We start from the raw sequence: 16,257 nt of genomic DNA, 5'->3' as shown, positions 1-16,257 counted from the left end.
ATGTAGTCATCACGACCACCCTCTGAGACAAGGCGGTGAGATGACCAGACGTCTGCTACCAAGAACTGCCCCGGGCAGCCGCCAGCTATCCCGGTGACAGCTGCCGGCTCAGCCGCTGGGGGAGGGGGGAGCTGCGGCCCACCCACCGTCTCATCCTCTAAGTCCCGGCTGATCTGCAGCCTGGCTCTGGATGATTCCAGCTGCTTCTTCCTCCTCCCCAAGGGCTCCAGAAGGTCCAGGAACCGCTTCTCGATGCTCAAGTCTTCATGCCCCGCCTCCTCTCCCAGCGAGGGCATCTGGGCAAACAGCTCCTCCAGTTCCACCTTCCGCACGTTCACTTGGTCCTCCACACGCTGGGACACAAGGGGACAGCGTCGGCACCAGCCCTGGCACCCGGGCAACCCCTCGTCCACTTCATCGTGCAAATCCCACCCATCCTCAAAGGCCTGGTTTGAGCTCAGCCTCCCCTAAGAAGTCTCCTTGGATTGCCCCCACCTCATCTTTTGCCCCTCTGAGCGTCTGTCCTATACTTCTCACGCACACTTTTATTACCCCGTCTGGATCCCTCCCTGTCTCACCCATTGCAAAAGGGTAGGAGCTGGGCTGTGAACCGGGAGACCTGATAAAAGCCAGCCCAGCTAAGGGCACAGGAGGGTACTCCCTTTCAGGTTGCAGATTTGCTTCCAAGACCCCCTCAGTCTACAACCTGCTCACTTGCCTTCAGCTTAGCCAGCATCCTGTTGACGCTGGTCAGGTCCTTGCCCAGGTCGTCCGACCGCAGCTGGTCCTCCATGGCCCTGATCCACTTGTTGAGGTCGGCCTGGGTCTGCGAGCGCAGGTCAGAGCTCCTGGCGGCTGAGAGGTGCTGGGTCGTCTCCTGTGTGGTGGCCTGAAGCTCATCCCAGAGCCGGTGCAAGGCTTCCAGCCTCTGGGACACCAGGGCCGCAAACTGGGGCTTCTCCTCCATCAGCTGCTTTCCTTCCTGTGTGGGGAAGCAGGAGAGTTCACCCTCTGACCTTGGAGAGCCGCCTTGTTCCAGGTGGTTGCAAAGGGCTAACCGAGGGGAGGTCAGTGAGGCAAAGGATCTGCCTAGAACTCAGGTGAGGCTCGGCTGAAAGACTCTGCACCCCCAGAGTTATTTGCAGTAGAAGGTGGGACAGGGAGAGCGTGTCTGGGGCAAATGACTCAGGGAGACTGTAGCATAGGGAGCTGCAGACAAGAACCAGCTAGTACTAAACTTTTTTTTTAGTTATTTAAAAAAAAAAAAAGATTCAAGATCCACCCAGGTACAACCACCATGGAAACCTCTCTGTGAGTTTGTTTGTTTGTTTATCTATCGTGCCGCGCAGTTTGCGGGATCTTAGCTCCTAGACCAGGGATTGACCCTGGGCCCTCAGCAGTGAAAGGGCAGAGTCCTAACCACTGGACTGCCAGGGAAATCCTTCACCCTCTCTTAATTGTCTTGCCAGAAGCTGCGCACTGACCTTCAGTGGTATCTTTTAGTTGCTGAGTTTGCCTTGTCTGGTTTTCACCCACATAAATGTATCTTTTTCGGAAGGTTACAGATGATTTGGGCCTAGGAATACCTACTTGCTAATAATAGTTAATATTTATTGAGTGCCTAATAATTGCCAAGTAATATTCTAAGTGCTTTAATGCTCACAACTCCCTCGGGTGGGTACCGTTATTATCCTCATTTTACAGATGAAGAAACTGAGGCGCAGGGAGGTTGAGAAGTCAGACAGCCTGGCTCGGAGCTTGCACCCTTAGCCACGATGGACACAGCCTTGTGTGGCCCTAGGCCCGCTTTTTCCAGATAGCCACAGCAGGGAGGGGCAGAGGTACCTCCCTTCCTATTCCCAGATCTAACTCCGGCCACATTCTGACTTGGGCCCCTGGGCAAGCTGGTTACAGGGGGGACCCTTGGTACGAATGACCACTCCCTGGTGCTTTGCCCATCCAAACAGTGAGGGTCAGTAGTCCCTGGCCCATTCTGCTCATCTCACATATTCCCCTGCCCCTGGGCAGGACAGCGCGGGGCCCTGGCGTGGATGATGGAAGGCAGACAGAGGTTACTGCCGTCCTAGCACTGAAAGCTGAGGCTCTGACTCTGTGTCCTCAGTGTCCAGGACTGTCCCCAGACTCAGGTGACCCAGAGGAGGCACCCATTCTGACCGGGTTTTATAAGACTGGACGTATCAGGAGCTCTGAAGGTCTAACTACTATTTGGAGAAGTTTTTCACGCTCAGGTTCTACACCGTCCAGCAAGCTGCGGGCCAGTGTCCATGCCCTGTGTGAAGCGCTGCTCAGGGAAGCACCCGGAGCAGAGAGCCCAAATGCTCGCTCTACTCACTGCATCAATGTTCTCTAGCCACCCCTGGTGGGAAGCCAGCTCTGCCACGAACGCCTGGTGCTTCAGCCATTTGTTGTGAAGGTTTCGAGCTTCATCATAGGAGACATCCTGGGATGTCAGCAGCTTGTCATTGATCCAGAGAGTGAGCTGTGGGCAGAAAGAGTGGGTTCAATGGTCCCCGAGTGTCCTTCTTTGGCCAGGGGCCCAGGGCAGGACTGCCGCCTAGCTCTGGCTGCGGAAGAAGAGGACCAAGGGGAGGAAGTATGCGCACAGCAGAGTACTCCCCTCCAACTCTGGATCCCTAACTCCCAGCACAGGAAACTTAACCCGCGTTGTCTCAGCGTTAAAATACAGGCACTACTGTGTCTTCCCCTCTAGAGTGTGTGCAGTACGACACCAGGTATATTTATACTTCTCTCCACATTTCCAGGACCGAGGACAGGGCCTGGCCTACTGCAGGAACTCAACAAGTGTTTACTGAATGGATGGATAAATCAAAAATCAACCCTTTGGCAGTAGGGGGAGAAATCATTAATAAACACGGAGAAAATGTTCTCTGAGGAAGAAGCCAAGGCAGATCCTATAATTACCAATGAAGGAAGGACTGTGATGAGCCTCTGATGTTTCCAAGATGTCCTGGCACCATAACAAGCCTGGCTGGTACCAAGGGCAGAGGTGGGTGAAAACAAAGTCATTTGGGTTGAGAGGAAAGGGGTATGAGGACGGAAGCAAGAAAGAAGTCAGGGGAAGCCCCATTCCACATGGAAGGACTGTTCACGGAAGGACCTAGGAGTGCAGGTTAAAGACCCTCCCGTACAGCTCTCCCCAGGCTGAGCGAGGAGCTTCTGAGTCAGCAGTTCTCCAACCAGAAGGTTGGTTGAGAATGCTGCTCTTTTTCACCCCCTAAGTTCTGGTTCATCTGGGCCCAAGTGGGGCCCAGGAGTCTGCATCTAACCAGAGCCAAGACTGGCTCCATAATTTGCAGGGCCTGGTGCAAAATGGAAATATTCAAAATTATTAAGAATTTCTCAGTGCTTTGTGACCACTAGAAGGGTGGGATAGGGAGGGTGGGAGGGAGGTGCGAGAGGGAGGGGATATGGGGATACATGTATACGTATAGCTGATTCACTTTGTTATACAGCAGAAACTAACACAACATTGTAAAGCAACTATACTCCAAGAAAGATGTAAAACAAATTTTTTTTTTGAAAGTAGAATCTGCTAAAGGAAAACTATTAAAAAAAAAAAAAGAGTTTCAAGATGGCAACAGGAGAGCATTAAACTAAACATGGGGCCCTTGAAAGCACGGGGCCCTGTATGAATGCACAGGTCACATGACTTTCAGGACGACCCTGACCAGGGCCCTAGGTGACTCTTAATACAGATAGTCCTCAGGCCACTTTTTGAGAAAGCCTGCCCTGGACTTGACAAATTAGAAGCCATCTTTACAGATTTGAAAAAGAAATTGTGGAACCAAAGATTCTAGAGGATGAAGGACTTAAGCTGTCAAGTGCCCAGAGCTCCCCACTTATGGAATCTAGACTCCTGAGTCTAGAAAGGACTTCCCACCTCTAGGACGCTCTGCTTCTAGAAGGAATCTCCTGCAAAGTGGCCAGCCTGGCTGGAGCCTCACCTCCTTGCAGTTCTGCAGGAAGTTCTGGAGCTCCAGGTTGTCTCTCAGAAGGACTGAGGCCTCCTGGGCCTTCTCGTCATTTTTCCTGTGCCTGGAAGGGAAGCCAGAGCCACAGTCACGATGGTGCTGAGAGCTGTACCACCACCCTACCGGGCCCCGTGACCCTAGGGGTGGAGGGTACCTGTCCTCAATCAGCTGCACCTTCTCCTTGATCTTGTCTGAGTAGAGGTTTCCTTCAGCTACCAGCTTGTTTCCAGAGTCCACAGGACTCAAAACCTTATCCCGGTTGTTCTCCATAGACACCAAGAATTCCTCAAACTTCCGGATCCTGGCCTCTGCAGCTTCTAGGGAGTCTGGGGGCTCCAAGTGAGCCAGAGTATATTCCTGTTGAAGCAAGTTTCCAGAACAGGCATGAAGACAAGCTGAGGAGGCGGGGAGGGCACCCGCCAGGCAGGCCCACCATGTGCAACCATGCAGGTGACGGCATGAATGGCACCCCCTGGAGCTGTGGAAGGAAGGAGCTCCCTGGGTCTGGTTCCCCACCCCCACTCGGGGGCACCTGATCAACAGGACGCCTAAAGCCACACGGAAGGGTAGCCACCCAGGGAAAAATTCACTTTACTAGCCTCTAACTGGCCCAAGAACAAGACGTAGTCTGTGACACGGGGCTGGAAAGGGCACGTGATAAGGAACGAAGAGGACTGTCCTCTGAACTAGTGGCTAGAGAGAGTCCAAAAAAAGCATAATTTGGTCCCTGAGCCCTGCTGCAGACTTACGACATAAATTCCCTATTGCCCTGAGAGATGCCCCCTGGCCCCTGGCCCTGAATGCCTCGCCCTACCTGGTTGCTGAGGATGGCTTCAGCCTGCTTGGCGTCCTTCTGGAACTCCTGGAAGCCGAGGCACTGGGCGAGGGCATGGCTGCGGCTCTCCCACATGCGGTGCAGGGCATCCCAGCCCTTATCCAGGCCATCCAGCCGCTGGCCCAGGAGCAGGTACTCTGGGTCCGTCTGGCCATGGATCACCTTCTCTCCGGATGCCTTGACCTGCTGGTAGCTATTCTGGTGCCTGTCAATGTCGTCCTTGATGGCCGCATGCTGCTGCAGGAGCTGCTCGGCCTCTGGGAGTGACTCAGGCATGTCCTTGGAGGCCACGTCCTTCTGGGCCGTGGACAGCCAGGCCTGGAAGGCATCCAGGTCCTGCAGGAAGGCCTGCAGCAGGCTGGCTTCCCCCAGCGAGGCCTCCTGGCTCTTCAGGGCTTCCTGCAGGGCCTGCCACAGCTCCTCCACATACGCCTGCCGCTGGCCAATGTCCTTCTTCAGCTCAGGGTGTGACTCCATCAGCTGCTGCGACTCCTGCCGCAGGGCACCCACGCGGGCATGGATGGCGGCCACGTCACGCTCCAGCCCCGACAGCTTGCGCTGGATGGCGATGACGCCTGTCAGGTCCCGGCCCAGGTCCTTTGTGGACTCCACCACCTTTGTCTTGTCCATCACCCACTTGCTGGTCTCCTCGCAATCCACACAGTAGCTGTGCACCCGGAGGGCCGAGTCCACAGCCTCCCGCCGTTCCAACACCATGGTCTGGAATTCCTGCCACCTGCCGAGGGAGACGGGGGACACAGAGACACCGTCTTCCTTAACGCTTCCCACAGGGTGTCCCTTCCACATTTAGAAGGCACACCAGATTTCCCTTCCAGAGTCTCTCCTGATAGGCCTTGCACGCTGAAACAAGTCATCTATCCAACAAACTGTCATGAGTAAAATATGTTTATCCAATTTTACTCAAGACAACATAACTGCCAATCAGAGCTTTCCATCAGCGGGAGGTGAGCTGTGATGTTATTCCAACCATCAGTAAAGGAACACGGTGCTCTGTATGTAAGCTCTATATGTAGTTGAATTTCAGGCAAACGTACAGTTTCCCCAGAGTTTGAAAAATACAAGCATACCTTGTTTTATCGTGCTCCGCTTTACTGTGCTTCACAGATACTACAGGGTTTTTTTGTTTTTGTTTTTTACAAATTGAAGGTCTGTGGTGACCCTCTGCTGAAAAATCCATCCCTGGCATTTTTCCAACAACATTTGCTCACTTCATGTCTCTGTACTACTTTTTGGTAGTGATTGCAATATCAAACTTTTGCATTATTATATTTGTATGGTGACTCGTGGGCGGTGATCTTTGATGTTACTATTGCAAAAAGATTATGACTCCTTGAAAGCTCCTATGATTAGCATTTTTTAGTGATAAAGTATTTTAAATTAAGGTATGTACGTTGTTTTTCTAGGCATGATGCTTTTGCAACACTTAACAGACTACAGTATACTGTAAACAACGTTTATATGCACTGGGAAAGCCCCCACATTTGTGTGACTCTCTTTATTTTGATAGTTGCTTTACTGGGGTGATCGGTAACTGAACCCACGATATCTCCGAGGTACACCTGTCATGAAAATAATTAGAAACCTCCCATTATCAACCTCAAGAATGCTTTAGGACACAGGGTCCCAGTTTCCCCAGAGGAAAGCCTAAGACCAAGTTCCAAGTGCCCAGGGCCTAAGAAAAGCCACCATGGTTCTAAAATAAAAGAGTCCTGGTGAAGAGAAGGAAAAGGAAGAGGAAGGGGGAAGGAGAAGCCGGGATTATAATTAAAACATCATCTTAACCTTCAGTGTGCAGTCTGGAATGAAACTGGGGAGGGTGCAGATGTTGGGCAGATGTCCTGGGGTTGGTCTGCAGCCCACAGTAAGCTTCTTCTGAAGAGCTGCCCATTAGCCTGGGCCCCGACCACCAGGGACACCTCCCGTGGACCCAGGTTGACTCATCCTGCATCACCATAATCTAGATGCACGCGATAGTATGCTGAACATACATTCGCTAATTGAGCCTAACTCTCTTGAATATCCACAATGTATAAGCATTATGTTAGACTTTGGGAGGATACAGTCATAGCTAGACTTTGCTCCACGGGGTGTATGGGTTAGAGAGAAATTAAGACAAACTCACCAAAAAACGATAGTATAAAATACTACGTACATAGCGCATACCAGGCAGAGAGGACTAAGGGAGCTGTGAGGAGGGATAATAGCAATCTCATGGTGGTCACCTGAGCTGTATTTCAATGGGCAAACCTCCAGTGCCTCCACGGGAGTGATCTATTTAAGGATGGGGCCCTGAGTAGCTCGCTCATCTTTGTGGTCCCAGCACCGGGGGATGGAGGTGGAGGCAGGAGGCAGATGGGCTGGGCAGAGCACGCTGTGGGCGTTCCCAGGGTGACCGTGCCGCTAGTCTGGGGGTGGAAGACAGGCCTGCAAACAGAGGTGGGAGATGGGCCAGGAAGGATCGGGAATTCCGAGAGAGAGAGAGAGAGAGAGAGAGAGAGAGAGAGAGAGCGAGCGAGCAAAAAGAGCCCAGAGGAAGGATTGGGAATTCCAGGAAAGAGAGGAGGGAGAGTCCAGACGTGAAGTCCCTCAACTCTGGGTAGTTCTGTGCCTGGTGCACAGATGCTGCTGAGGCTGGACCTCAAGGGAAGGGAGCAGAAGATTTCCTCCAAGGTGGTCTGAAACCACTGTGAAAGGATAGCGAGGCACTCCAGGGCTGTGAGATCTCCCAGCTCCGTCCAGAAGCCACAGGAGAGGGTCTGGCGGTGCCCCTGGGCAAGTGACTCCGTGGTGATTTTCCAGACTTTTCCTGGTGTGGCCTCACTGCAGCCACCAGGCAGAGCCCACACAGGGGACAGGGTGAGCTTTGGGTCTAGTCTACCTCCTAAACCCACCTTCCTCTCCACTGCACCATCTCCAAAAGGGAGGCAGTTGATAGAACTGCTCTAGGCAGCACTGGCCAGACCATGTCAGGAGTCCAGGTTTGGTCCTGGGCCCAAGATTGTTAAGAAAATGTTGGTCCACTAGAATGCATGCGGTGGGAGATAATCACACATTCAGTAAGTGTTTGAATGACTCACATGTGCCGAGCCTGACAGAAGAGATTTCAGTTTTGTCCCCGGTCACTCATTCACTGTGTTACATCACACAACTACCAAGTGCCTTGTGTCAGGCCCCGTTCAAGGCTCTGGGCATGTAGCAACAAACAAAGCAAAGTGCTCTCATTCGAGTGGGCAGAGACAAATAAGTGTTTAATCCATCAGGTGGTGACAAGTACAATGGAAAAAATGAAAGCAAGATAACAGGATCGAGGCAGAGGAGCTGGATGGGAAGGAGGTAGTGATACTTTGAATGGCGTGGACAGTGAGGGCTGCTCCAAGAAGGTGACACGTGAGCTGAGATCTGAGCGAGGGACTAAGGCAAGTGGATATTGGGGAAAAGAATATTCTGAACAGAGGGAACCTCAGACAGCAAAATGCTTGGTGCTCAGAGCACTGTGGACAATATATAAAGATACTGCTCTTCATTCGCTTACAGTCTAGTAGAAAAGTTCTTCAGGACAAAATTATAATACAAGGTAGAATGTGAAGCTTTAAGCCAGTCGAGGGAGGGAAAGATACTTTTTCATCCTGGAAACTGGGAAGGAGAGGAACCTGGACTGGCCTAAAAACAAGCATGATTTAGACTACGTAGTTGGAGGAGGATGCACTCTGTAGAGAGAACAGCAGCGACTTGGAGGCAGGACGGTGGATGGGGTGAAGAATGACAACTGTCTCTAAAAATACTTGAAGAGGTCTTCCCTGGTGGCACAGTGGTTGAGGGTCCGCCTGCCGATGCAGGGGACACGGGTTCGTGCCCCGGTCCGGTAAGATCCCACATGCCGCGGAGCGGCTGGGCTCCGTGAGCCATGGCCGCTGAGCCTGCGCGTCCGGAGCCTGTGCTCCGCAACGGGAGAGGCCACAACAGTGAGAGGCGCGCGTACCACACACACAAAAAAAAACCTGAAGAGCTATCATGTGGAAGAAGAATCAGGGTAAGTTCCGTTATCTCTAACGGGCAGAGCCCGATTTTCAAGGAGGCAGATTTCCACTCATGATGAGATCAAACTTTCTACCCAAAAGGAGCTGCTCCCAAATGGGGTGTGCTCCACGGGGACGGGGCGAGCTCCCTATGCTTGGAATGTTTGTGCAGGATGCAGGCTGTCTGGGGTACATGGCTCAGGTACCTTTCAGCACTCAGAATTCATGGAAAACCATTTTACCTTTTCACACCTCAGGTTCTCTCTCACCTGAGGATAAGTATCTTGGTGTATTACACTTAGGGTGGTGTATGGCTTAGAGGTCTGTAAGATCATTCTCTGACCATAACTCAACAAAGCAGCTGACAAGCTCTTCCTGTGTGTCGCGCACATGCATGCACATGCGTCCCGTTACCTCCAAACCTAAAAGAAGAACAAGGAGGCGTGCCCCTCCTCTGCATAAACCTCAGATTACGGAGGACCCTCCTGAACTACAGTCCCTTTCTTTGGATGCTCAGATAATAGTGGCTCCAAAGTCACCCCTTGCCTCCTCTTAAGCCCCGACTGTGCTGCTCCTTTTCTTTACAGCTGAGTCTTCCCTAACCCCACCTCCCAGGTTGCCTCGGGCAGAGCAGGGCTCAGGCACACGTGTGGGGAGAGGGACCGGGGTAGTGGGGAGATGGCGAACACGTCCCATTGTGCGTGTAGGACCCAGGGTAACAAACAGGACACAGGTGCGTGCTCTGTCCTCAGAGGTCCTCAAGGAACTCGTGGAAATTGCACCCTGTACTGAAAGCAGCCCCTCTCCAAAGGCTCCTTAGGGCCTGTTTTTTGTTCTGGCCACGAAGCGTGCTCAAGGCTTGCTGCTAATTCTCCTCTTCATTCAAGCCAGTCTCATTACCAATGCTACATTTTGGTGCCAGCAGGAGCTTTTTTTAATGGACAGTACTTAAGAGCTCTCAGAAAGCAATCTTCCCTGCCTAAGAACGTCCAGGGAAATGCGACATGAGTACCACATGGCCTGATTCTAACTATGGATGCACTCAGGACAGTCGCTCCATCACTCAGCACATGCCTGCCCCAGGCACAGCATTCGCAGCTCTGTGAACAGGTCTCTCTCCCTCCCTGGGCTGGTCACCACACAGGTCTCTCCTCCTTACTGCTAAAGCTCCAGTGTCTGAAGGAGACTCTGGCTGAGTGAGGCAAGAGCTCTGAGGGTACAAACCTGGCAGTGCACAGCAGGCATCCTGACTACTGGGCCACACCCCCAAGGCTCTGTCAGGTGTCGGGAAAAGAAGCCCTTAGCCCCAAGCCCTACCCACACCCCACCTGGTATTCAGATGGTCCTGGCACTTCTTCACTTCCCCACTGCGTGGGTGGCTACTCTCTAACAGGCTGTTGGCAGCAAGGTTCACGCCATCAATCTGAGCCATCAAAGTCTTCATCTCCTGGTCCAGTATATCAAACCTGATGTGGACAGAGAAAATGAGGATTGGTAAGGCAGCAGTGGCCAGTCTCCAGAACGTGTAGCTCTTGCTTTCTCCTTCCACCTCCTAAATACATTGACCAGGTAAGAGGGGAGAAAGGTGTGCTGACACACCCTATTTTCTGGTTCATGGGTCCAGTTTCATGGTTTAGCATTTCCTGGGTCAGGCTGGGAGAAAACTGGTTACTTATAAGACAATTGGCTAAACAGAGAGGTTTATGGGAAAATGAGGTGTAGGAGGTGTTAATCGCCACAGAGACTACATGCCACGCCTCCACTGCCCCAGCTGCTGCTCATGGACCCTAATTCCACTGCCTTGACACCTGGACCTGAAGGATACCTCCCCAGCCAGGTGCTCCATCCCTGGTAGGAGAAGGCAGAGCTGCTGAGGGGAGGGGCACCGTGTGGTTATGAAAGCTGACTCTTCTGAGATAAGAGCCCAGGTCCCTCCAGCATCAGCGTGGGACCACCTTGGCATGATCGAGGAGTGACTTCTTTTCCTCAACTCCTTGGATTCTGTACTCAGGATGATGGGATGCCGCACAGACTGGGGGCACGCCCTCCCATGCCAGAGTGCTGATGGAATCCCAATAATGGAAACGAGAGTGGCCTTGCAGACTGGTGATTTACAAACTGGTCTCTGTGGCCCCTCGGGGTTCTGTGGTTTAGGGACTGCCAAAGAAAGCTAGAGCTTGTGGGATCCAGCCTCTCGCGCCCCCTTCACCACAACCACTCCACTTTCCACTGTGTTATATGTCAGGGGTTCCATCTACCATTCATTTGAACAAAGGCTGCTGTAGCTGAAAAGTCATCCAACACCTGGACCAGAAAGAGCCCCTATGTCTTATTTTGAGGAAGGTCCCAGGGGGTGAAGTACCAAGCGCCACAGAGGCAGATTAGAACTCGTGACTCTCAGTGCCTGGCCTCTGTGATCAAGGGCGTCCTATGGCCTCTCAGAGACCCTTGTGGATCTGGAGGCTGTTCCAGCACTAGGAGCACAGACCGCGTAGGGGGAGGCGAGAGGGAAGGGCCGGCCCTGACCTGTGCTGCACGACCTCCAGGTCCTCCAGCGTGTCTGGGATGTCCATCTGGGCCAGCCACTTCCCCTTCTCGCCCATCCACAGTTCACAGGCATCCGTCTCCCCAAACACCGTGTACAGGTCCAGGGCATCCTGCAGCCTCTGCCGACGCATGTCCGCTTGGGCCACCACCTGCACGTGGAGATCCCGGAGGGCCTGCAGCCGGTTGGTCACATCTGGGGAATCCCGAAACTCTTGGGGGAACCCCTTGGCCTGCTTTTCCAGATGCTCCAACACCACGCGGTTCTCCTCTAGCTCCTCCAGAAAGTCCTTGTGCTTCTTGCCCAGGGCCTGTGTGGCCCCTTCATCCTGCCCCACATCTCCCGAGAGCAGCCGGTGGGCGTCTTGCAGCCAGGCCTTCAGATCGTCCGCATCGCCCTGGAACTGGAAGAAGTTCTCAGCGTCCTGGAGGTTCTTCTTGCGGAAGGCAGCCAGCTCCTTCAGCTGGTTCCACTGGGCAGACACCTCCTTGATCTGGGCCTCGATCTGCGGGTGCCCAAACTCCTTGCGTGCAACCATGCCCTCAGCCTCCTGGAAGGTCTGGTCCAGGTGGGCGTCCAGCCCGCGCAGCTCGTCCTCGAAGGCCTTGTGCTTGCGCTGCAGGATGAGCACACTGGTCAGGTCCTTGCCATAGTCCAGGGAGGAGTAAATCTGCTCCTTCTCTTTGATCCAGCTCTCGGTCTCATCCATCTCCCAGAAGAACTTCCAGAGCCGCTTGGACTGCTCCAGCTGGGCCTTGCGTCCGGCTGCCGTGTTGCTCAGCTCCTCGAAGCACTGCTCCAGGTGGCTGACACGGTCCTGGATGACCTGGGGGTCGCAAGGCTGGTACCCTGGGAGGAATGGGAGGAGGGAGGACAAAAAGGGTAAGGGCTTCATCTGAAGGGCAACCTTCAGATCAGGTGCCAGGCTAGGACCATGTCGTCTAGAACCTGCCATCTCACTGGGGCTTTGGGATTGGACGCGGGGGGTCCCAGTTCCCAGTTGCTTAGAGGACGGGCTTTTAATTAGTTCTTTTTAATGAATTCCCACAAAAAATTCAGGAATAAGAGAGGTTAAAAGTTGGGTCAACTCTCACTAGAAATGCACAATGTAAAATTATTTTTAAGAAGAACCAGGCACAAATTTCAAGATGATTCTTCAAAGAGGCAGTGGGGGGTCACCTATCTGAGACCAGAAGCTGTAAACCTAAATTGTCTCTGCCATAACTTGAACTAGCAGAGACAATGAAAGACGGAGCATGCCTTCTTGGTTCTTATAAATCCTTCTGATTATAGATGGGCAAAGCAGTTGCCTGCCCTCTGAAGGATTTTGCTATCCCTCAAACTTCTTTCTTGCACCATTAGTTGATGAAAGAGGCAGAATTGTACAACTAGATTTATCCAAGCTGGGGTGCTGGAGTGCTGAGCCAGAGGCCTCAACAGGAGAACACCTGTGGCCTCACCTGGCTCCTCAGCGAACTGAAGAGTGGCTGTGGTGATCGCCTTCACTTTGTCCCCTTGGATGGCGATGTCGGCCTCCATCAACTTGTGTTTTTGGAGCAAGTCCTCGACCTCCAACAAGTGCTTCCCGAACTCGGCAGACAAGAGGTGAGCCTGGCAAAGAGGACAAATAAGGTAGAGGGAGCGAGGAGAGGTGAAGACACCCACATGCTAGGAGAAGACCCCTCTGAAGGGAGCGTCCGTGGCGTGCTGAGGCCAGGATGAGTCAGATGCAGCTGGAAAACGGCTGCTGCTCAGCGGGAAAGAAGCTACAGAGCAGGAGTTCCCACCGGGGGTGCCCATTAAAATCATTCAGGGAGGGCTTCCCTGGTGGCGCAGTGGTTGAGAGTCCGCCTGCCGATGCAGGGGACATGGTTTTGTGCCCCAGTCCGGGAGGATCCCACGTGCCGCGGAGCGGTTGGTCCCGTGAGCCGTGGCCGCTGAGCCTGCGCGTCCGGAGCCTGTGCTCCGCAACGGGAGAGGCCACAACAGTGAGAGGCCCGCGTACCACAAAAAAAAAAAAAAAAAAATCATTCAGGGAGCACCTTTCAGGAGCTCAAGCCCTACACTCAATCTCCTATGTGTGTCCCTGACTTGGGGCCTGGGCATGTGTATTTTTAGAAAGCTCCGTGGTCAGTCAGTTGACAGCCACTGCGGTAGAGGGAGAGGAGACAGACTTCTTGGTGGCTCTGTGCCGGCAGGTCTGGGTTCCCACCAGAGTCAAATCGTGATTACCCAGAGCCTGATTCTCCAGGCTCCTGATGGATGTCTGCGTCTTCTAGGCCCTGCAGGTTGGCACCTGCGCTACCATGAACCCCAGATTTCTCGATCACGGGGAATACAGAAGATCTGGGCTGGAGCAGTGTGAGCTAAGCCGTTGAGAGGCGGATGCAGCCCGGTGCTGTGCTGCCTCGGATTCTCCACTCTGACTCAGGGAGGTGGGGCTGGGAGGTGCCTATGGAAGCACACTCCCATTGCAGGGCGGGTGCTGAAGCCCCAGGCGGACACGGGGGCGGGGGATGGGGGTGCCTGAACCCACCTTGATCTCGTCCATCCAGTCGATGCTGTGCAGCATGTCCTGGAAGAGCTTCTGCAGGGCCAGCGTCTTCTCAAGCCTCTGGCGCCGGGACTGCAGCAGCTCCTGCAGGTAGTTCCACAGGCGCAGGACGTTGTCCTTGCGGGCCGTGATGCGCTTCTGGTCGTGGTAATTCTCCCGCTCCAGCTCCTGGGCCAGGTCCTCCAGGGCCCTCACCCGCTCCTCGTAGGCAGCTGTGTCCGTCTCAATGGCCTCATGCTTCTTCTTGGCGGCCTCCACAGCTGCCAGGTCGTACCCGAAATTATCCTGTCCCCCAGGGAAGAAAACAGGCAGCTCAATCAGGCTCCCCCTGGCTGGTCCCCAAATGCAGAGAAACAGCGGGTCCCTCCGGAACAACTGCCAGACAGGAAAGCCCTTTCCCAACGAGTTACTTCTGCCATCTTTTTCAGCCTATCTTATCAGAGCCAAACTCCAAAGACTAAGTGTCTCACAAGAACCTTTACAAGAAGCTTGTGATTTTACCCACTGTGCCATCCTTGTGGGTAACACTGGGTGAATATTACTAACAGAGCTCTTTCACCACCTGCTAGCACTCACCACCCTGCCTTGTGCGGACCTGCCCGATTCTGGGCAGGAAGGGGCTTCTCACTAGGAATCCATGCAGCTGTACACAGATGGTTTACCCCCATGCCATCTGGGGTACATGCACACTCTCCAATTCTCTCAGAATGCTTGCTTTCTGGATGAAAGGGGAAATTTGATTCCAAGCTCCAAGTGGGAAGGAACAGATGCTCTCATGGAGAATCAGTCCCGGGGTCAGTTTTCAGCTAGTGAAATGTGACACAGCCCCAGAGGCCAGAGTCCAAGGGGCATGTCCGACACGTACGAGGTGCACTGCTTTCATCACATCCCCGGAGGACCACTGAAATGTCAGCCTGAACTCTGGCTCTAGGTGACGCCACTGGCTCACGTGAGACAACTTTGGGGGCCGTTTTTGGACTGTGTGGCTCTTTCCTAAAAATGAGGCTTTGTCAATCTGGGAGAGTTCCTTTTCAGATGTGAATCTTGATCCGCCCAGTCACAGGGAGCAGGGCTGCAAGACCTGTGGAGAGGCTTATCCTGCTGCCGCCACCGAGCGACCAGCGTGGGCTCCAGCCCTGCTGTCTACTGGGGGCTCTGGAAAGCTCCCCCTCTCCTGCAACCCCAAGTGCGGCCCCCTTTACCTGGGCCACAAGCCGCTGGTTTTCATTGAGCCACGTCTCTCTCATGGCAGCCTTTCGGTCAAAGCGCCGGGCCAACTGCTCTAGCTTCTCCTGCCGGATGAGCTCCTCCCTCAGAGCCAGCTCCCGCCGGTACTCAGCTTCCTCCAGGCTTTCCCAGGCCTGCACGAGGGGCAGAGGAGAGCTCTTGGGATTTGGGGGTCCCGACTCTTTCACCCAACACTGAGCGATTTTTGGAATCTAGGCAGAGCCTAGATTAAAGCTCAGTGACAGCCTTTCGGCTTTCCTGTCTGGGCAGATGAAAGATTCAGAGGGCACTGGTCATGACCGCCCAGTTCCCTCTTCTCCCAAATGTACCTCAGACTCTTGGTTTAGTACAGTATTATTTGCCTCTGTGGGTGCTCAGTAAATCCCTGTTGGCTAAATGGCCACCTCCATTCCACTGGAACTTCCAGGTGCTGGTAGGTCTCCAAACCTCCGAAATGTCACAAGGCATTTCCCTTCCGTTAAAAGTAGTCAATATTCTCCAAAAAACCTCAAGGTTCCATAGAGAACAGGCTATAAAACTGGCTCTGAAAAATGGACTCTGGGCATCTGAACAGGGGGCTGAACCGGTGGACAGTGGGTGGAGTCTGACCTCTCAGGGCTAAGCTCAGATAGCACCCTCAATAGCCAGGTGTGTCATTAATAACACCACAGAAAGTGGCTTGGTTTAACCCTGTCCAGGGACCATTCCCTGTGCCCTTATCAGGAACTCAATCAACACACTGGCAACGTGAAATGGAAAACGTTGCTGTACCCGGTTGATGTCGGACACGAGTTTCCCATCATGGGGCGTGTACACTTTCTGATTGTTGGCTCTCATCCGTGACTGGATGGTAAAAAGTAGGACTTCTAGATTCCCCTTCTCCTGAAACCTGTCAAGAAAAAAGAGGTAGGGAGATGAGTGTCGAGATTCCCACAGCCAGTTTTTTTTTTTTTTTTTTTCCTAATTTTCTGGTCAGCCATGAGGCATGTGGCATCTTAGTTCCCCGACCAAGGATCAAACCCGCGTCCTCTGCACTGGAAGCGTGG

General features: G+C 53.3%; 1 protein-coding gene across 2 annotated transcripts in view; it reads right to left on the bottom strand.

The window, feature by feature from the left end:
• The window catches only part of SPTB (spectrin beta, erythrocytic), an 88,031-nt gene that overhangs the window by 24,584 nt on the left and 47,190 nt on the right, over nucleotides 1–16,257 (bottom strand). For both annotated transcript variants that reach the window (XM_065871387.1, XM_065871388.1), the window contains 12 exons: nucleotides 15,983–16,100; nucleotides 15,187–15,345; nucleotides 13,967–14,269; nucleotides 12,891–13,041; nucleotides 11,412–12,279; nucleotides 10,214–10,351; nucleotides 4,828–5,584; nucleotides 4,168–4,370; nucleotides 3,987–4,077; nucleotides 2,354–2,500; nucleotides 719–982; nucleotides 147–353 (listed from right to left, as the gene is read on the bottom strand). In XM_065871387.1, coding sequence (XP_065727459.1) covers nucleotides 147–353; nucleotides 719–982; nucleotides 2,354–2,500; nucleotides 3,987–4,077; nucleotides 4,168–4,370; nucleotides 4,828–5,584; nucleotides 10,214–10,351; nucleotides 11,412–12,279; nucleotides 12,891–13,041; nucleotides 13,967–14,269; nucleotides 15,187–15,345; nucleotides 15,983–16,100 — 3,406 coding nt within the window. The remainder of the gene's footprint in view (nucleotides 1–146; nucleotides 354–718; nucleotides 983–2,353; nucleotides 2,501–3,986; nucleotides 4,078–4,167; nucleotides 4,371–4,827; nucleotides 5,585–10,213; nucleotides 10,352–11,411; nucleotides 12,280–12,890; nucleotides 13,042–13,966; nucleotides 14,270–15,186; nucleotides 15,346–15,982; nucleotides 16,101–16,257) is intronic.

The sequence above is a fragment of the Phocoena phocoena genome, chromosome 2, assembly GCF_963924675.1.
Source record: "Phocoena phocoena chromosome 2, mPhoPho1.1, whole genome shotgun sequence".
NCBI classification, from domain to species: Eukaryota; Metazoa; Chordata; class Mammalia; order Artiodactyla; family Phocoenidae; genus Phocoena; species Phocoena phocoena.
The sequence above is the reverse complement of the archived record's forward strand: the minus strand, read 5'-3'. Positions and strand labels throughout refer to the sequence as shown.